The sequence below is a fragment of the Scardinius erythrophthalmus genome (assembly GCF_964197995.2).
Source record: "Scardinius erythrophthalmus genome assembly, chromosome: 6".
NCBI lineage: Eukaryota > Metazoa > Chordata > Actinopteri > Cypriniformes > Leuciscidae > Scardinius > Scardinius erythrophthalmus.
Window position 1 is genome coordinate 25500308 of NC_138226.1, and position 22283 is coordinate 25522590.

General features: G+C 39.6%; 2 protein-coding genes across 4 annotated transcripts in view; both read left to right on the top strand.

Annotated features, from left to right (window-relative positions):
- Positions 1 to 17940, top strand: part of bmpr2b (bone morphogenetic protein receptor, type II b (serine/threonine kinase)) — an 80702-nt gene extending 62762 nt beyond the window's left edge. For both annotated transcript variants that reach the window (XM_081368478.1, XM_081368479.1), the window contains exons 7-13: positions 4288 to 4402; positions 8575 to 8735; positions 8896 to 9043; positions 9798 to 9934; positions 10963 to 11135; positions 11894 to 13215; positions 14667 to 17940. In XM_081368478.1, coding sequence (XP_081224604.1) covers positions 4288 to 4402; positions 8575 to 8735; positions 8896 to 9043; positions 9798 to 9934; positions 10963 to 11135; positions 11894 to 13215; positions 14667 to 14959 — 2349 coding nt within the window. In that variant the 3' untranslated portion in view covers positions 14960 to 17940. The remainder of the gene's footprint in view (positions 1 to 4287; positions 4403 to 8574; positions 8736 to 8895; positions 9044 to 9797; positions 9935 to 10962; positions 11136 to 11893; positions 13216 to 14666) is intronic.
- A 520-nt stretch (positions 17941 to 18460) lies between these two features.
- The window catches only part of fam117bb (family with sequence similarity 117 member Bb), a 43206-nt gene continuing 39383 nt past the window's right edge, over positions 18461 to 22283 (top strand). For both annotated transcript variants that reach the window (XM_081367841.1, XM_081367842.1), the window contains exon 1: positions 18461 to 19483. In XM_081367841.1, the coding sequence (XP_081223967.1) occupies positions 18805 to 19483 (679 nt within the window). In that variant the 5' untranslated portion in view covers positions 18461 to 18804. The remainder of the gene's footprint in view (positions 19484 to 22283) is intronic.

The window sequence follows — 22283 nt, forward strand, 5'->3', positions numbered from 1 at the left end:
GTTCATTCTTAGTCATTCCCCCCTCAGCTTTCAGAACTCGCACAATGAAACCTCAGATTCTGTGCAAGGTGTTTTCCTGTACATTCCTGTTTGACATGTTATAACTCGCAATTTTGTCTGTGAGTCGCCTCTTCTACCCGCCTGGGCCTTTTGAATGGCAGTGAGGAATGAGACACACCTTTATTGTGTCTGGCTTCAGACAGACAGCACTCTTTGAGACAGTGCTGTGTTTGCTCTTGTCCTGTTTCACTTCTAATCTATGAATTATATAATGAACTCACACTATAGCCTAGAGCCCAAGTACAGGAAAAACCCTTGTAGGTGAATGTTCACTTCATATTTAGACATGAGTTTAAGGTTCCCTTTAGGCTGAATCTAAGGGTGTGTTCTCAAACTTGACATGTTTAAAATGAACCCTGGCGCGATTGCTATGTTAGTGCGGTTCATTTGAATAAGTGTGAACGCTGCCAAACAAGCGGATCGAGACCGCTGAAAAGATGGGTCTTAGTCCGCTTCCAAACCAACTCTTGTGCCATTCGAATGAAATATGAACGCAACACGGAACAAAGACATGTAAACGAACCAAAAACAGGAAGATGAGGCAGGCACTTTCATTTGTGTGTGTGACGGAAGGATTCCTGACGCTGTTTTGACTCCTTCACACATTTTATAAGCTCTTCTCAACCAGCCAAAATACCATCATATGTACAGGGTGTCCGCGGATCCTTAAAAAGTCTTAAAAAGTCTTAAATTAGATTTTTAAAATTTAAGGCCTTTAAAAGTCTTAAAAAGTCTTATTTTTACTTATGAAAGGTCTTAAATTTTAGATGGCAATTTGACTTAAACATATCTAAATGTTTTCTAAATTAGAACCATCTAATTAGCGTACTTTTTTTATTTATTATTCTTTCTTTGTGGTTCACGTGACATTTCGCGTCATTCGCGGCAGCGTTACGTCCATCTCCTGCAGACCTGCACGCGCGAAACAGGAGGAGAGAATGAGAAGTGAGTTGGTAAACGTCAGTTCAGTTCTAAGTTCAGTCTTTATGTTCGTAGTGGTGTGCGATGTGTATTGTCTATTATTATGATATTGTAATCATTGTTTTAACGATGTACTGCGAGCTGACATCGCTTTGGTCTCGTACTCACTGCGTGATGAGTGCAGTTATAACGTTAGGTAGGCTATGTTCCCATGAGTTTTTGTCTCATATCATATTATGTTGTTATCATAGACCTACAATATCACATCAGCAAGACTTCCGTTTTCCCGTGCACAATTGCAAATGTGATTATTTATTTATATAACAGTAATTAACAATAAATTAACATTGTGAGTTAAATTTTATAAACAGTAGCCTATTGTCAATATTGTTTGTTTCCCCTTTATTTCGCTGACGAGAATTTCAAATTGAAGCCATAGCAGAGCCTCAATGCAACAGACAGCGATGAGTTTTTGACTGGAATCCGCGTTTTGAACGAATCAATTTAATGATTCAATGAACAGTCACTTGCTTCCCGAATGAATCAGCCGTTTGAACGAATTGGTTGAATGAATGACTCCCTCAACTCACTTATTAAAACAGTGACTTGCCGCCACCTACTGGCAGCTTTAGTTTCACATTTAGAGTACTTTTTAATTAGAATGTTAAAATTAGAAATCACAGTTCATATTTAACAATCTCATAGCTTTATTTATGCAATTGTAAATGCAGTGTAAATATATTAATGCCAGATCTGATGCCGCCACTGTGTCACCTCTGCACTGCAAAGGTGGATTTTGATTTAATGATTTAATTTGACTGGTAACAGTGGTATTGTGTAATTATTCTAATATAATTTAATTTAAATGTTAGAATTTGACATAAAAGGTGATGCATACATCTACAAATGTCAATATAGAGATGAAAATGCCACTGGAAATCAATTTAAGATGGCAAATATTACCCCTTAATAAAAAATGTTAATTTTTGTTACTATTATCTAATTATTACCCTCAAAACTTTGAAAATATCGATCGAGACATATTTTGTCAATATTGCACACCCCTAATGCATGGTATTAATTTTGATTTCTTCGGGTCTTAAAAAGGTCTTAAAAAGTCTTAAATTTGACTTTAAAAAATGTGCAGAAACCCTGTATGTAGGCTACGCACATACAACGAGCGCATTTATCCCAGCACCCAGAGTTGTTTTGGATGTTTGGTATGTTCCGTCATGAAATATATGTAATAAAAGCCAACCAATCAGGTTGTGAACATGTCCCTATGCCTTTAAGTTCGGTATTTAGGTTCGATTTTAAAATGCTAATGTGTAAGCTAAGCGGACCAGGACTAAATGTTTATCTTTGTTTTTGTTTTTTTGGGTCCGGACCAAAAGTAATCAAGCGAACCGAGCTACCAAAGTGCGAACACACCCTAAAAACTCTTTGGGTTAATCCTGATATGTCGCAAATGAACTGGATGGAAATAAAAAGCTAAAGTAAGCCACTGTTTAGTGAGTGATTGAGAGTTGCATGAGGTTGTCAAGTTCTGTCAACTTTTGTCAACATAGTTTTACAGTGAGACAAACCAACTTATAGGTAATTCACAGAATTAATCCAACCCATTGCTAAATGTTTGTGCTCTTGTTTTCCTCCCGAAAATTATGTCACTTCCTGCAGGATATTATTCAAAACTGGCTTTAGTTCGTTTAGCTAAACGGATATTACAAAAGAACTTGTGTTGTCCAAATTCTAAATTCCTAGGCAGCCCAGAATGCATTGTAAGAGACTCGGTGAAAAAAATCCTGCAATAGAGAGAAATGTCAGTTTTAAATTATTCAGCGTTGAAAAGTATGAATAGAAACATTTAGAAGAGTGTCATAGAGTCCTGCCTTTTTCTTAACAATATACTAAGATATTCAATGAAATCAATGAGTCAAGTCTCCTATGAATTGCACATTTTTGCAGTTTTGTGTGGCACATAATGCCTGAAAAGCACTCCAAATCATCAATTATCATCGCCAGTGTCCGAGGATAACATCATTTTCCCTGTCGCTATGGTAACAAGAAGATTCAGGCAGGGCTTAAGGGAAAGTGATTGGCTTTTATGGCTCTGATGTACACTTACAGGTAGTTAACCATTCCTCTACCCAGAGCACCCTGCAGTCTGTTTGTTTTCTCTTGTACCCCTCCATCCTAGATGATGGGTCAAAGATCTCTTGATCTGTGTACTGTTATCGGTAGCATTCAGCTCAGTTCAACACAGAAGCAGTTTGCGATACAACTAAATACAATGAACAAGTAGTATATATATTATAAAAACTTATATTGTAACATTACATTATATGTTAATAATTTTTTATATATATGCTAATATGCTAATAATAATAAATACAACTGTTGATTGTATATATTTTGTAACTATATCATAATATCTTATTTTTTTGTTTAATTTTGATCAATACAATTTACATGTAAATATTTGTTTTGTGTAGGGCAACTGCATGGCACATTCTTTATACGTGCTGTATTCCAGACAAATTTTATTGGTTATTGCACTTAATAAACGCGTGCATGTGATTGGTTGCAATGCTCAATCAAATGCAAAAAAATTCTGCACAAACAGTAGAATACTTTGATGCATCAAAAGAGAAGAGCTAAATAAAATTCTGTAATCGTCATTTTTACTCAATTGTCAGCCGTAATTTTTTGTCACATTTCAAAAGCTTGTCATCTGCAAAGTGACCTTAGTGACCTAACAATTCAATGTTGCATGCAGAATGCCACAGTTTTTGAATTCGGTCTTAGTTTGACAGTTATACAACCCACATAATTTATTTCATAAGCAGCTCCTGTGTACTGCATGTTCAAATTCTTCCTGTTGAACTAATCAAATCTAATCTACAGTGTTATTTAATAGTTTAGTTTGGAAAAAAATTATCTGTTATGTTTGTTGACTAGTTTTAATTGCGTTGCTTAAATACCCCAGAGGCAGTGATTAGTTGCAGGCGGCTTTACATTACAACTTTGTTGAAGCTCCAATTCATTATTCAAGAGCTTTGAAATGCTGATGTAAAGCAATGCTGACTTCTGTGGAAAAGAAGCAACATTGTTGTAGAGCAGTGTTAAAAACGCAGTTCTTATTTTCTGCAACCGAAGAGTTCCTGCTATAACCATCATCATCACGCCCATGTTCTTTTACTTCTCTTTTAGTGGCGTGTTTCAGGAGTTACATCTTGTGTGTGTGTGTGTGTGTGTGTGTGTGTGTGTGTGTGTGCTAGTTTAACTGTATTGTGACTGTTTTTGTAGGGTTCTCTGTGTCGGTACCTGAGTCTGCACACATTGGACTGGGTGAGCTGCTGTCGTCTGTCACATTCGCTCACGAGAGGACTGGCCTACCTACACACTGAGCTCCTGAGAGGAGGTGAGGCTCACCTCTACACACATCCTTCACTCAGCCACTTTTTCATTTTCCACCACCTTGCAGTATACAGTAGCTTGCTGCCCATATAAAGGAATGAAGCCTTAGTGCCATAAACCACTTGATATCTGTGTTTGAAGGTGAAGTGTGTTGTTGTTTTAAATAATTTTATAGTGAAATATGATATTTAAAAAGATGTAGGGCAGAACTTGACTGCACGTCAATTTCATTCAGCAAGGATGCATTAAATTGATCAGACGTGACTGTAAAGACATTTATAATGCTACATAAGAGACCCGTTTCAAATAAATGCTGCTCTTTTGAACATTTTATTCATCAAAGAATTCAAGAAATGAAGAAATGTTTCACGGTTCATACCTCTAATGATGTGAGGGTATAACAACCATCTGACCCCGATTGATTTCACATCTTCATGCGCTAGTGTGGAAGTATCTGAAAAAAAAATGTGTTCGTTGTTTTTTTTTAAAGAAATGAATACTTTAATTCAGCAAGGACACATTATATTGATATAGTGAAAGTAAAGACATTTATAATATTACAAAAAAAATATTTATAATAAATGTTCTTTACAACTATTCATCAAAGAATACAGAAAAAAAAAATGTATCACAGTTTTCAAAAAATATTAAACAGCACAACTGTTTTCAACATTGTTTCTAGATAATCAAATCAGCATATTAGAATGATTTCTGAAGGATCATGTGACACTCAATACTGGAGTAATGATGCTGAAAATTATTCAGGTTTGACATTACAGGAATAAATACATTTCATTAGAAAACAAGTTATTTTAAATGGTAATATTTTACAATTTTACTGTTTTAATGTATTTTTGATTAGATAAATGAAGCCTGGGTGAGTATAAGAGACTTTAAAACATTTTAAAATAAAATATAATGATAAAAAGGTGGGTTTAGGCTAAGAATTGATGTCTCATTCACCACAGGTGTGATAGGCATATCATTTAGTCTCATAGGAGAAATAAATCATAATGTGACCCCTTTTCCATTTTGTACCAGCTTGCAATACGAACAAATGAACACCTGTCATCTGACCACTAGGAGACTTTGAAGAAGATCATACATTCATCGCTATTTAAAATTATGTAAAAAAAAAAAAAAAAAACGTTTGATGTCTGATTTCAAATCTTCAAATAAGAAAGTAGTTATATTTCATTTTCAGTGTTAACAGACTTTACCATGAGTTTGATTGGCATAGCATTTAGCAGAAGTCTCGTGGGAGATATAAATCGTAACATGACCCGAAGGCGCAGATGTGTTCATATAATATATGACAAGCATTTTAATAGAGTGGTGCAGAATAAAAATTGAGGTTGAATAGAGTCTTCTTGGTCAAGGTGAATGTTCTGTTGTCCTCGTTTTCTGTATGTGCTGCTGTTGAGTTTGAGATTCTGTATTTAAACTACTTTCGTCAATAAATGGTTCTTGAGTTCTGTTGACACAACACTCTTAAAGTGTAAGTTTGCCGATTTTTAACCCAATTTGTATTGTTACAATGTCGTAGTATATGTAAATTAACACTGTTTGTTACCTGGACAGAGAAGTTCATATTTATTTGTTAGCAATAGTTCGTGAAAAGTAAAGATTATACCTCTGCTTTTTTTGTATTCCTGCCCAGAGACAGTCGGATCAACAGAAGGTTATCAACAGAACAGTTATTCTAAGAGTAGGTTTATCACTGTAAATTGTTCCGTACTTTATGGTAAAAATGAAACACTATGTCAACTACTGTCTTCCCTGACAGCGTTTTGATTCAGGCAGAACTGACAGAACTGCAGTTTCTTTCAGTTTTTCTCCTCTGTTTGGCATAAAACACAGTGTTCGTAGTCATCCAGTTTGAAATGTTGACTAAACATTGACCTAATGTTAACTCTTTGAATGCTTATACCCGGGAACAATACTAGTCGACACCATTATAACTAAAAGTTTGCTAAGAATTATTTCCTACTGAACCAAGACTGTTGTCTCTGGTAAGTGTATCCATAGTAGAGTGGCGGAAGTGGCCTTGGATGGCAACGTGCCCAGTGCATTATGGGTTTTCCTACCTATTTGGCAAAAGGGGAAAAAATAATCTGTGTTTTCTCTAGTCAGGTAGCACAGATTTAAAAAAAAAAATTCTACTGCATAGGCAGTCAAGTTTTATTGAAAGCCCGTTTAGCTAGCAGTGAAGAACCCCTTTAATGGCGTAGCCCAGCAGGAATGTGTCTAACCACATGGGTTAAAAAAAGCTACGAGAATCCACCCAAAGACCATTGGCGGGCCAGTGGACTGCGTCAAATAGAGGTTGCCTTCTATAATCTGCACATCTGGGTCAGACAGAATGTTTTCTGTAACGTGAATCAGACACTATTCATTTTTCATGACTCTTCAACAGAATGACAGCGTGTAGTTCATAATGCTGAGCGCGTACACACTGGAGCTTCACAGCTGGAAGAAATATTTTTATGCAGATGGACCGTTTGATAATATGCCAGTTACCCAAAACATTGTCTTAAATGAAAGAGAGGCTCAGGGTTTTTAATTAGGCAATTCAACTACATGCTCAATTCTAATTGAGTCTTTGGCTCTTCCAATGATCCTTGAGGTAAGACAGCACATTAAGACAGCTGTTTGCTTTTTACTGTAGTGTCTTGCCTTAAAGGGCCAGAACGCGGTGCAAAAGAGATAACACTTTTGTGCGTCACGCTCCTCGTGTTTCTCTGGGTGCTGGAGCGTTGCCAGAGATCTACAGACAATCTGCAGCTCATCAGATCTCAAGTTCATTTCCCTCTCTGTCTCTGGCCCTGCCCTCATTACGAACTGATCTCAGTGCAGCCGTCCACCAGCTTCCTGCGCCTGTCGTCATTACGAGCTGATCTCGGTACAGTCGCGGTTCAGATTGCTCTGCCACTGCCCTCATTACTGGCTGAACTTTAGAGCCAGACAGCCAGCATGTGGAGGATGGGGGGGATGACTGGGAGAGAGGGCATTCATTCTGAAACTATTACTCACATCATGTGCTTCTGTCAGCGCCCTCTGCTGGTCCTGTTGTGCAAGTGGTTTGTCAAGACTCCACAAAAACTAATTTGTCTAAAAATAGTGTATACATACACTACTGTTCAAAAATTTGGAGTTGGTAAGATTTTTTTTAAACATGTCTCACCAAGGTTTCATAATTACAGTTTAAAATAACTGTTTATTTTGTATTTGAATATATTTTAAAATGTAATTTATTCATGTGATGGCAAAGCTGAATTTTCATTATCATTACTCCAGACTTCACTGTCACATGATCCTTTAGAAATCATTCTAATATGCTGATTTGATGCTCAAGAAACATATACAGTGAGGAAAATAAGTATTTGAACACCCTGCTATTTTGCAAGTTCTCCCACTTGGAAATCATGGAGGGGTCTGAAATTGTCATCGTAGGTGCATGTCCACTGTGAGAGACATAATCTAAAAAAAAAAAATCCAGAAATCACAATATATGATTTTTTAACTATTTATTTGTATGATACAGCTGCAAATAAGTATTTGAACACCTGTCTATCAGCTAGAATTCTGACCCTCAAAGACCTGTTAGTCTGCCTTTAAAATGTCCACCTCCACTCCATTTATTATCCTAAATTAGATGCACCTGTTTGAGGTCGTTAGCTGCATAAAGACACCTGTCCACCCCATACAATCAGTAAGAATCCAACTACTAACATGGCCAAGACCAAAGAGCTGTCCAAAGACACTAGAGACAAAATTGTACACCTCCACAAGGCTGGAAAGGGCTACGGGGAAATTGCCAAGCAGCTTGGTGAAAAAAGGTCCACTGTTGGAGCAATCATTAGAAAATGGAAGAAGCTAAACATGACTGTCAATCTCCCTCTGACTGGGGCTCCATGCAAGATCTCACCTCGTGGGGTCTCAATGATGCTCAAGAAACATATATTATTAGATATATTATAGAAAATATTTGCGCTGCTTGCATGATTTTTTCAGGATTATTTGATGAACAGAAAGTTCAAAAGAAAAGCATTTATTTGAAATAGAAATCTTTCCTAACAATTTAAAAGTATTTACTGCCACTTTTGATGAATTGAATGCATCCTTGCTGAATAAAAATATAAATTTTTCTTTCATTTTTCTTCAATTTCTTCACAGATATATATAAACCTGCCGTGTCACACCGGGATCTAAACAGCCGCAATGTTCTGGTGAAGAATGATGGCACGAGTGTGATTAGCGATTTTGGTCTGTCCATGAAACTGACGGGGAATCGCCTCGTACGGCCCGGTGAAGAGGAAAACGCCGCCATCAGTGAGGTCAGCACATAAGCGCTCACTTAACTGGAACATTATAACAAACCTGAAGCTGCTGAAATTTAGGCCATGTTGGTATTCACCTGAGAATGTCCAGAACTGCTGATCCAGACCCAACATGAGAGCACCTTTCCCCTCACACCTGCTCTGTTCTGCTGTCTAGGTGGGCACCATCCGCTACATGGCGCCGGAAGTGCTGGAGGGAGCTGTGAACCTCAGGGACTGCGAGTCGGCTTTGAAACAGGTGGACATGTATGCCATCGGCCTCATCTACTGGGAGACCTTTATGAGGTGCACTGATCTTTTTCCAGGTGAGGACTGCAACTGTGTACGAACAACAGCGAGCATGTAGAGATAGTATACTGCTGGCTAAGCAGAACTAACTAGCATGTAACTTAAGATAGTTTCAGTGTCTTGTCGTGTCTCCATGTTATAAGAGGGATAATCCACAGCTAAGTGAGCATTAAATGATTGTAATGCACGACAAGGAGGCAAAGAACCACCCAACATGAAGTGCCTCCATCCTATTATTACTATCGGAATATATAACTTTTTGTAGCACAAAATGATTGCAGTTCTCACAAAGAGAGTTCTGGATTATGCATAATGCTCACAGCTGGAAGTCTGACTGTAATTGTCTTTATGTTTTTTATTGAAAGAGAATTTGCTTCAACAGCAGTGCTTTGAAGATTGTAGCTGCGGTACTTTAGGATTTGGGATGAATTTCAATGTAACTTCCCCTAAGAGAGTGTAACAGCATGCTAAAATCCTCGCAGAGAAGTTGTTTCTTAGTTCACTCGCTATAAAAAAATATGGACTATAGTAATCAACTGGTTGGTGGACATCATGTTGACTATCTTCACTCATTTTGAGCCTTAACTATTAAACACCACACCACCATTTACATCTTTAACCACTAGGCTACACCATTAGGATGTAACAAAGCCTCTGTTATATCCTGCTCATTATGTTAATGGATTATGAGTGTGCCACATCTCATAAGAGTATTTTTTAGTAATAATGTGGAGGTCTCTTGACTGACTGACTTTTCTTTTTGTTTTGAAGGGGAGGCAGTGCCAGAATACCAGATGGCCTTCCAGGCCGAGGCGGGGAACCACCCTTCCTTTGAGGACATGCAGGTGCTGGTGTCCAGAGAGAAACAGAGGCCGAAGTTCCCAGAAGCCTGGAAGGAGAACAGCCTGGTGAGCCACTGAGACAATCTCATTCTGTTCCTGTCACAGGAAGTGGTTAGATTATTGCTTCAACTTCAGCTGAGGATCTTTCCCAGCCCTATATCCACTTCAGTCGACTCAGTTCCTAAATTATGTCTTGTTGAAAGTTATTCAAATCAAATGAAAGTGGAAAGCGTGGAGCACCATGAAAACACCATTAAGTCCAAGCCAATTATTGCTGGTTGCTGCTTGTCCATGCTGTTCACCATTGCAGTTTGGATAGTTAACAATCATTGGCTGAATTAGTCTTTTTGGTGAAGCTGGTCATCCAAGGAAGTTTACTGGTTAAAGGGATAGGTCACCCAAGAATGAAAATTCTGTCATCATTTACTCACCCTCAAGTTGTTCCAAATCTATATGAATTTCTTTCTTCTGCTGAACACAAAAGAAGATATTTTGAAGAATATCGGTAACCAAACAGTTGATGGACCCCATTGACTTCCATAGTATTTTTTTTTCCATACTATGGAAGTTAAAGGTGCCCATCAACTGTTTAGTTACCGTTACTGTTCAGCAGAAGAAAGAAAATCAAATTGAGGGTGAGTAAATTATACAGTATTTTCATTTTTGTGTGAACTAAGGCTTAAACTAGTGATCTATCCTGTTAGAGACACCAGCACATCAGCAACAAAGACAACATTAGCACACAATGCAATGCTGATCTTTCAGCAGCATGTTTACAACAGAATCTGAAATGATCTATAAACTACTGCTGTGACAACAAATTAATGCCACTTTTCTTATGCTTACTTTTAAATTAATGATGCACTGAAATGTGTGCATGAAATAGACCCTGACAGTCAAAACGCGTCATCTGAGAAGTGCTGTTTTGGTGATTTCATCCCTCGAAAACCATTTCTGCCCATAGACTTACATTAAAGGTCGTAACTAGTGACCAGAGTATACAGACTTGGGCCAGTAAGCAAACAATATAGCAAAGGCATAGAACTAGCATACTTCCAGTAAGTCATCCACTCATTGACTCTCTTCTTTCCCAGGCTGTGCGCTCTCTAAAGGAGACTATGGAGGATTGCTGGGATCAGGACGCAGAGGCTCGTCTGACAGCCCAGTGTGCAGAGGAGCGAATGGCAGAACTGCTCCTGATCTGGGAAAGAAACAAGCCTGTCAGCCCCACCATCAATCCCATGAGCACAGCGCTGCAGAACGAGAGGTCTGACCACATCTTGCACAATCTCACAATGAGACTGCCTTGTGTTTATTACACACATAACATATTTCACTGAATTAGGTGTCCTGAAATGTCATCATATTTTTTTGTATCAGAATCTTTAAGCTAATCTAAGGTAGGGCTGCATGATTCATCTAAATAAAACGTACAAAATGGCTTAGTTCTGATCTGCTCATGATCTGGTGTTTTCAGTGTCTCAGAGAGGCTCAGTTTGTTGTAAATACTGCTCCACATAAACTTATTTATGCATGTGCTTTGAGCTTGGGTTGCTTATAATGTGCATTTGGGAACACAACAGGAACCAACCATTTTCCCAAACTTGTGGTGAGAAGCGCTTATAAACCGGCTGTTAAGAAAAAAGAAGCTTTAAGGACTTCCTACGGTTTTCCCACCAAAATAAAAACTCGAAGGTTTAAAGTTTGAAAACAAAGAAGTTATAAATATTAGTATTGTAATTTTACAGTTGTACTGTGTAAGGTATAATGTAAGATATCAAAATATATAATATATACAAATATGTAGTATACGTTTGTAATAAGTGGGATAATGTACTGTCAGTCATTTTATATATATATATATAAAAAAAAACTATTCAGGGTCATTTTCGACAGGGTTCGTATCACCCTTTTGGGTTTTATTTTGCAATAATGACATGCACGTTATCCCGTACTTGCAGAGCACCTTTAAGTAAATGAACCATCTGTTCTCCTTTTTGATTGGTTCTCTCTTTGTTTTTGTAGGAATCTCACCCACAGTCGCAGGGCTCCCAAAATGGGCTCTTATCCAGATTACTCTTCATCCTCTTACATCGAGGATCATGAGGGCATGGTGAAGAACCTCCCAGGTGACGTCTCCACGTCTGGCACTTCCTCTGTGGGTGGCATGGCCGTGACGGGCATTAGCAGTGGCGTGACAGCGACGGGAGAGAAGAACAGAAACTCCATCAACTATGAGAGACAGCAGGCTCAGGCACAAGCTCGGCTGCCCAGCCCGGAGACGAGCGGCACGAGCCTGTCCACCACGACCACTACGACAGGCCTCACGCCAACCACCATTATGACCACCATCTCTGAATCAGGCCACTCGGAGGAAGCAGGAGCTGGAGGAATTGTACCAGTGTGCCTGCAGCTCACAGAGGAAGACTTGGAGACTACCAAACTGGACCCCAAAGAGGTGGACAAGAACCTGAAAGAAAGCTCTGATGAGAACCTGATGGAGCATTCGCAGAAGCAGTTCAGCGCTCCCGACCCGCTCAGCTCGGGCAGCTCCAGCCTCTTGTACCCACTGATCAAACTCGCCGTGGAAGTGACCGGAGGGTCCGGGGCCAGTGGTCAGGCTGATTTCGGCGTGGCCAGCAGTGGAATGGGCGACGCTTCTGCAGCCATGTTCCCACTCCCCAAACAGCAGAATCTCCCCAAGCGGCCCACCAGCCTACCCCTCAACACCAAAAATCCTGGCAGGGAGTCCTCTTCGTCACGATTGAAGTTCGGCAAGCACAAGTCCAACCTGAAGCAGGTGGAGACGGGCGTAGCCAAGATGAACACTGTCGTGGCCGCCGAGCCACACTTGGTCACCGTCACTAACAATGGTCCCAGTGTCCGTAGCGGTGTCGGAGTGGTCGCTGTTAACGGATATGGTGGGTGCAACGGCGCCGGTTCCTCTGATGCGTTTGGAAACACAAACCCAGCCGGGCCACAGGGTGAGGGTGTTGCCCCTCTGCTCCAGAGCCAGCTGAGTGGAGAAGACAGCCGTCTCAACATCAACATCAACTCCAGCCCCGACGAACACGAGCCACTGCTGAGGAGAGAGCAGCCGTCCGCACGTGATCATTCCAGCCGCACCAACTCAAATAACAATAACAGCAACATCCACACGACTCATGCCTCTGCCACGGTTTGCACGTTAGCTCCTGCAGATGCCCAGATGGAGATGTTAACCTGCTCTCTTGGGGCACTAGACGGAAGGGCTGATGGGGTTCCACTGAGGCAGCCTAAACCCAGGAGACCTGAGCGGCCGAACTCATTGGACCTGTCAGCCACTTCCCAGGATTCATCTCCCTTAGGTAAGACCTATTTTAGTTTGGCTTACCCTAGTTTTCTACCTAGACAGCATTTTTTGTTTTGTTTTTGGAGTCTCCTATTCAACAAGGCTGCATTTATTTGAGCAAACATACAGTAAAAATATGAATATTATGAAACATTATTACAATTTCCAATTTAATTTATTTTCAAATGTAATTTATTCATGTGATGGCAAAGCTGAATTTTCAGCATCATTGCTCCAGTCTTCAGTGTCACATGATGCTTCAGAAATCATTATAATATGCTGATTTGTTACTCAAGAAGCATTTCTTATTATTGGCAATGTTGAAACCAATTGAATAGAAAGTACAAAAGAACAGCCTTTATTGAAATAGAATTACTGACCCAAATCTTTTAAACAGTAGTGTACATCATTTACATGCATTAATTTAGCAGTTTTTTCTCCTTAATTTTAAAAACTGCACTCACTTTTTTCCAGTAGGCCTACATAGTTTTGCTTAGCGCATTAAAAAGGGCATACGTTTCCTAATAGTGCCCTTGTGAAGCTTTCTAAATAAACGTTTTAATGTCTTTCAAAAAGAAAAACAATCTTACTGACCACAAACTTTGGAACGGTAGTATATGTTCCCACTTCAGTGGCGCTCTATGCATTCATGTAATCCTGTAGTTCATTTTCCTTATCTTATCAAGGAATAAAAACTGTTATATTGGGGAAAGCTGTATTTCCAGTGCAGTCTTAAATAAATCACCATTGGTATGTTTGAATCAGTTGATCAGTGTTGTTATGAGTTTGGAGACAGACTCATAACACTGCTTCAGTGTGCGTGTCAGCCTGACTAAAAACAATAACCACCCAAAAGAAGACGCCAGGCTGTTTTTCCCATCTGAGGTCACTATATCCTGCATTGCCCAGATAATTAAGAGCACATCTCCTCATAAGCCAAACGTTTTGTAGAAAACGGGATGAGTGGCTAATCGTTATCTCTGTTCCGCTCTCCTGCTCTTTGTGATGGAGTGTTTAGATGTGGAGAAGGAAGGAAATTCCACTGGATTGATAAGAATCCAGAAAACGTTCGGCCTCAGTTGGCAGCGGCGATAAAGAGCCATGCTAACTGACAGATGTGAATGTGATGACGTGTCTGTCACTGTTGACTGGAACCCCTGGATCAGACAGAAAAAAACAAGCAGTCATGCTGCTCACGTGTTTACATTCCGCATGCGGACTCGAACAGAGACGTGAACCGCTCGAACCCGATGATTCAGACTCGAGCGCACACTGAGAGAGTCAGTGTGGGAAAGGTCAACCACAAATTTGAGTGTGCTGAAATACTACTCTCTGGTGCTTCACTGGGCGGGATGTTTGGAGCAGTTCTGCTAGTATTCCCAGTCGGCAGATTGCAAAACATACAGCTGTTTTTTATTGTCGTGTAATCAAGGATGTTTGTTAAAATCCTACTCTTTTCTCTTTTAGATGAGGTCGTGTCACAAGAGGGAAAAGCCGGATCGGCCGAGAAGATAAAGAAGCGTGTGAAGACACCTTATTCTTTGAAAAGGTGGCGCCCTTCCACTTGGGTCGTCTCTACAGAAACGCTGGATGGAGAGGTGAACAACAACGGGCACAGCCAGCAGACGGGGATGGCAGTGTCTGGAGGCGGCCACCCAAGTTCTGGCCAATCAAAATCCAGCATCGCTGTGTTCCTGGTCAGCGGCGGAACCGCGACCGCCACTCTAACCTCCGACCCGCCAGACGTGACCTGCCTGTGAACTCGCATCTCCGCTTTTCCTCTGAGGACGAGCCCAGATCAGACTTTGAACCCAGGAGGGGTTTGTGTATGCTATTGTGCTCCAAGAACTGATCCAGCTGATGACGAAAGGAAATATGAAAATACATTTTTTGGGAAAGCAGACTCTTGACCGGGACGTAATTTGGCAAGCACTTAACGTTGTTGAACTTCTCCAACTTGTTTTGAAGAAATCGCTTTAAACCGAACCCAGCTATGCAGCAACATTGGCATAAAATGCTTCCATTTGTTTTTGTCGTTTCATTTTCAATCAAGTATGATTGTTTTTACAGTTGTTCTTTCATTTGTTGCACTTTTTTTGTAAGTAATCTTAATCACGGATCCTCCGACCGGACTGGTCTTAAAACGGAAAAACGCAAACGACAATTTCTTGATTTAACAATCATGGTAGATTGGACAAAATTAAAATCATGTCCATTTCAAAAAAGGCAGTGGTCTTTAAGACTGGGTTGACTGCATCTTTAATAACTTGTAACCCACAGTACATTCATATGTTTTGTATTTGTTGTACGTATCTATGTACTCAGTTTTGTATCATATTTTGAAATGTGCAATAGACTTTAGCTTTGAGGTGCTCCATAAGACAATTTCATTTTGCTATGTGTTTTGCCGCATTTGTTTCTTTCTTGTCTTTAGTTTAGTATTTCGAAGCGCTGCACTTAGCAGTGTCAATCCTGTGTCCATTCGGCCACCCCGACTGCGTTCGAGAAACATCGTAAAAATGACAATCCCACACCTTTTCACCAATCCCATCATTCTCGAAAAGGGAAGTAAACAGAAAATATCGGGGTGTTTGCTTCAAGTACTGGAAGCTCACAATGGATGACTTCTCACAAGCTTCAAGGAGGACAGTAGTTTTTTTTTCTGTTACACTACAAGTCAGGCACCAACCTGGACTTTCTGCTGGAAATCATGCTCTCTGAAAACACTGAATAATCAAGTCCCTCTCTGCACACGCTCAGTGCAGTTTTACCTCTGTGAGAGTGTGTGTAAATGTGTATGTATGGGTCTATTTCTGCTTAGCGGAGCTCCTCAAATCACTGCTAACAAGGCATCGGTCAAATGAGACTTTCCACTTCCCATTGCTGCCAGGACAGTGGACGTGGCTCTGTGTGCTTCAGAAAGCGAACACACGCATACATACGCCATGAACAAAATATATACAGCATGTACAGACTGAAGCTCACAGCTAGCTACTTTAGTTCGGTTTTAGCTTCTGTTAAAGATAAGCTCAAGTGACATTATAGTGTACAATAAGAAATCATGATTTTATCCATTTTTTTCCCCCCTTTATTTTTTTAAGTGTTTAATTTATGTAGTACCCACGCTCTGGGTTTATTATTCTCATGAAGTTGAATCAGTAAGTTGTTTATAATCATGTAAAGTTATCTTATTTGAATGACACTTTCAATCAAATACATTGGAAACATGTAGTTTCTTTTTCCTTCTTTTACCCTTCTTTTTCAAGTCAACCGTGTTCAATCGAGGAGATATTGACGCTTTCAGAACGGTCAAGTTTAAGTGTCGCATCCTAATTTTGAAATCATCTACACTTCGAAAGTTGACAGCCATGATACATGGGCCTCATATTTTTGTCTTTTTTTCGAAAATCTATGGACACAATCCATTTAAATAATTGCATAGTGATGAGGAAAATTCCCTCAAATAGCAAGGCCCTGCTTCCCAAGAAATGAAGATAGTAAGCGCTTACCGTGCTGTAGGCTATGCATTTTCTATAATGAATGTGAGGATTAACCATGATTTGGCACAAGCCCGCATTATCTTTGGACTTTGACCACTTCAGAGTGGGGAATTTTCAAAAAGTCATCTGATTTTTTTTCCCCTCCACTGGCTTTTTCTGTCTGTAAATAAGGCTATACAGTGGAGATTCAATTCTAACAACAGTGCTTCAGTCTGACTTTTGTATATGTTTGTAATATAGTCTAACCTCTGAAGTGTAAATACACAGTGCATTTGTATGCACATATATAGACTCTTCATCTGTTGCTTTGGGACCAAGAACAACGCTAAATCACTGTGAGATTTATCTGAAGATAAACACAGTAACGTCAGACTGTTCTCAGTTAGATACGTCAGTGTGAATGCTGGAGTCAAACAAGATCATGACCTGAAATGAGGATGACTTGCATAATAAACCTCCAATGCTAATTTGAATAAAATGAACAAACGTTTAGGATTTTAGACCAAAGTATTGTGGCTAAAATATGCAGTCGTGCTGAGCTGAGTCATTTGAAGTGTAGTTTGTTCTGGAGGACTGTCCATCTGCTACTTATTAATAATGCAAGATGTTTACACCAGAGCCATTGTCCAGTTTTACAGCATGCTGATGAATAACGAATCATTTACAGACAATACTCTACAAAACATGCATAAACCCTACATGCCTTGTTTATATTGGAAGCAGGCCTTGAGAAGTTAGAATTTTTAATTCAGTCAGGTTGCCAGGATGGTTTTAACCAAACAAAGTCGAACTCTTTAAAGTTGAAATGAATCAGTTACTGAATCCTACAGCGATTAGAACTCATTAAAGTCGCAAAACCAACATGAAAATGGTTAACAATGTGTCCTCGTAAAACACAAACTTGGAGTATCAACTGTATATTGGGTGTGTGTATGAGTGAGTGAATGAATGAAGGGTCTGTTGACAAGCTGCTGTTTTGTTTTGTTTTTTACTTTTGCGTTCATTATTGAAGCTGAAGTTTTCATTTGGCCCCTGCATAGACGGATGTAAAAAAAAAAAAAAAGCCACTGACATGTTTTCTATTACAGCTTGTAAAGTAAGCACTTTGAGAAAAAGAACAAACGATAACTCGTGCTTTTAGTCTATTCAGAAGATGTTTTAAAATGCCATTTAGAAAATAAAGCTTGCTGTACAACCCTGCGTTACTCAGTTGATTAAAGATTATATTAATGAAAACCTGTACATGACGTTTGCTTGTTATTTGTTTCCACTTACCTGGTAGAAAATGTCAAATTTCTGGGATCGTTTGAAAACCACACTGAAGTTTTTAATTTTATTAAGTGGCCACATGAGGGTGGTAAAGGCAACCACAGAATCATGACCAAAAGCATGTCCTCCTCACACAACAGTTTCCATTCAGTTAACAGTGCAAAGCATTCAGATTAAAGGTTTATTTTGCTGTGTGCACGCATGCAATGATCGTGTGTGTTTTAGATGACATACAAGTAGGCTACATAACACACGGTAGCCTATTATTATTCATTTTAAGTAAGCACATGTGATTTACTACTCCGAAAGAAAGAACAGATTCAGAACAGTGAGTGAAAGCTGAAGTTGTATTCCTGAATAAAAAAAATCAAACATAAAGTAACATAACTGATCATGTTTACGATCAAGCAATTGTGGGGTCACACATAAGGTGAAGAAATCCTGTAAAACTCCAGCATAAATCATAATTCTTTTCTTTTTTTTTTTGTGCTAAATTGTACAAACTTTTCCTCATAATACTAACTGCGTGTATTATAATGAAGTATACGGAATTAGAGAACCCACTTTCTAGCCAATCAGAAGTTGAGAGGGGGAGAGCGAACAGCCAATCAGAGGCGAGGAGGCAGAGCGCTGGATCGAGTTGACGGTGCGTGGCTCTGATTCTCTCTCAGTTTTACTTGAGCTCGCGAAACGGCGCAGCTTCGCCAGTCAGGGAGCAGAAAGCAGACATCACATGGAGTGACAAGGGCACCAAAGACCATTAGCCACCACAGACAGCCGTAAACGTACGTTTCAAGTGTTCATGTTGAGATTTGTGTGATTCCCCAGCGAACATAATGTCTCAAAAAGTTCGCAAAAACGGATCTCCGACGTCTAACTGCAGCGGAGTGACCGCGGGAAGCCCGAGCGGATCCCCGGGGATCAACGCCGCTGGAGTGAGTTCACTGGGTCGCCTGCTGCCCATGAAAGCCACGGTTCCCTTCCAGCTGAAAACGCAGACACAGCACCCTCTACAGACACGGACAGTCCTCTCCACCGGTAACGGTAAATGCCACAGCAGCGGATCCCACAGCCGGAGCCCCACGCGATCCCTTTCCTCCAGTGCCTCAAACGTTTCTGCAGCCACGTCCACTTCCTCTGCGACGTGTTCACAGTTCATCGCGGCCACAGCGATTTCCTCCGCTCCCTCCTCCTCCTCATCCTCCTCCTCTTCATCTTCTTCATCATCATCAAGAACTAGCCCCATTATCGCCGTGCACGCGTCAAACCCCAGAGCGTCCCACGCGCAGGTACCTGTGGCATCCTCGTCATCATCCTACACAGGTGTGCACGTGAGCCCCCAGTGCTGCTCTCCTTCCCAGCAGAGCAACTGCAACTGGGACGCTTCAGCCCTTACCTCTAATTTATCGTCCTCCCCGTCTTCCTCCTGCGGTCACAGGGCCAAACACCTCCAGACCCCTGAGCATGACAGGCTGTCTCCAGAGAGGCTCAGCCCCAGCTCACCTGTCTTCACAGGTAAATCTTCAATCCAGAAGAGCTATTGATTTTAAATGAAGCCAGAGCTGATGGGCCATGTTTATTTCACATCACTGTGGTAACTTGTAAACATTAACAGTCCATGTGGTTTGTTGGTTTACATATGCTTTCAGGATACGTTTTAACGGTTTCACAGTAGAGCGGTTGACATGGTGATTCACTGTCATAATGTGCCGTTCTAGATGCGATTGCGATATATATTACTCACACTTGCTCAACTCAACATTCAGTGTCGTATCCTATCGAGCAGGGGTTCCCATAGGCTAAATATTACTATATTTCTGCTGTGCCTGTAATGATGACAAACCTGCTTATTTTTCAACCTGTCAAATCGATTAATATAAGTTTGTTTATATAAAATAAGTGAGCATACATGCATACATACAGATATACACAGACACACACACACACACACACACAGGCCAATTATATACACAAAAACGTTTGTTAGATGCGATTAATCAATTTGACAGCACTAATACTAGCACTATTAGGATATATATATATATATATACAGTATATGTGTGTGTCTGTGTGCGTGTGTATACATACAGTAGGCCTATATACATATACATATAGTGTGTGTGTGTATATATGTATATATATATATATATACAGACACACAATATATATATATATAATTTATATATGTGTGTGTGTGTATATATATATATATATATATATATATATATATATATATACATACACACACACACACACACACACACACACACACACACACACACACACACACACAGTATATATAATTTATATGTGTGTGTGTGTGTGTGTATATACACATGTATGTATGTATATGTGTGTGTATAACATTTTAATTTAGTTAGATTACGACAATTAAATAAATGTATAATTTAAAATATTCATAATTCATTTATGTATTAAATAAATTAATCTGTATTTTAATACACAATTAAATAAATACAAAATAATTCAACTCATCTTTCATAATACAATTTGTTTACTAAAATAATCTGTATTTTAGTACATAAAAATTAAATCAAAATAATAATAATACTATAATCAATCAAATAAGTCAACAAAATTAGTTTTTTTTTATGATGAACTAAAAGTTTAGTTTTGTTAATAAAATATATTAATGGTGTCAGTGATGCACCTTTAAATGGATGAGTTGGACTTGATAATGAAGGCAAAGCAGCCAATAAGTTTCAAGCATTCTCAAAGCATCCCAGGATGCACCTCTTGAAGCTGGAAGAATCGAGGTAAATAGTGACTTCTTTGAATAAGCTGAAAAACAAGAGTTTTGGTGAGATTTCTTTCCCATATAGTAGTGTTCCATGATTGCATAGTTTTTATTATTCTAAAATTATGGCCTGCTGCTCCAGAGGCTTTCCTCTGTTGCTGACTGGTAAGAATGCAAATGTTTGGTGGCCAGTCGCTGGTTTGGCCCTTTGAATCTCAAAGGTTTATTTTGTGATGGGTTTGCCAGCGAGTGTTGCACCGTGTCTCGGTTACTGTAACTGTTTGAACTGGCATTGTGACCGGTACCACAATTTTTTCAGAAAATGGAATTTCCTCAAAAAGGAGATTTAAGAGAACGCATCTACATCATTTTCAGCTTTTTACTTAACTTGAATTCAGTTATCACACCATATCTGCTGCCGTTTTTGACAAGAAGAGGTTATCTGCCTTAAAGACACAAAGAGGGAAAGGTACAGTAGTGGCTGTTGGGTTGGGAGTGTCATCCTTTGTGTTTTGGCCCAGACCCAGGCTTCATTGTTTTAGTAAATTACCCATGATTCTCTTGGAGCCTCCTCAAACAGACTCTGAGGTCATGTGTATGTCTTAGTTATGTTTCTGTGTCAGTGTTGTTGTTTTTTAGTCCAATAATGGCATGATATGTCTGAACAAGAGGAAACTTGATCTTGGGTCCTCATTTCACTTCGGGTCAGCGATTCATATGCCTGTTGGAATGCCCTTGTGATTACTGTTTTTAGCCTCCTGAGCCATGCCTCCCCTTTTCACTGTATCCCACTAAAAACACTCCGCTCTGGTATGTCCAGTAATTTTCCAGATCACCAGGCTTGCCTAAGATCACATGAAAAGCCGTAGCACACGAGAGGAACATAACAGGATGGAGAAAATTGGGAAAAGTCAAGTCACCTTTATTTATATAGCGCTTTACATAATACAGATTGTTTCGATGCAGCTTTACAGTGATAACAGGAAAATGTTCAGCTGTTGTTCAGCTAAAGTCAGTTCAGTGTTGATTCAGTTCCATTGTAAAGATAATCAATTATTAAATTAGTTCATTTCATCTATGAAGCAGTTCTGCAAAAAAGGACGTCATCGTCCAGCTCAGTTCAGTTCTCATACAACAGCGTCAGTGCAGTCAGATCAATAATATTGTTGAATATTAAGTGTCCCCAACTAAGCAAGCCAGAGGCGACAGCGGCAAGGAACCCGAACTCCATCGGGGACAGAATGGAGAAAAAAACCTTGGGAGAAACCAGGCTCAGTCAGGGAGCCAGTTCTCTTCTGGCCAACGAACGAACACGGTGTGGCTGCATCATAGTCAGAGAGATCATGTCGTCATGTGCAAAACTAGGCCTTTTTTTCTTTCTTTTAACTGACTAGTCAGGTTTAACTGAACGACCCGTCCAATTAATCAGACTAAGGGTGCTTTCACACGAGAGCGATTGTTCCTATGATTTGATTTTGGCTAATACCAGTAGACAATAAGGATTTTCATGTAATGAAGATTATCGATAAATGTCCAATATTTAAATTCTACATTTTA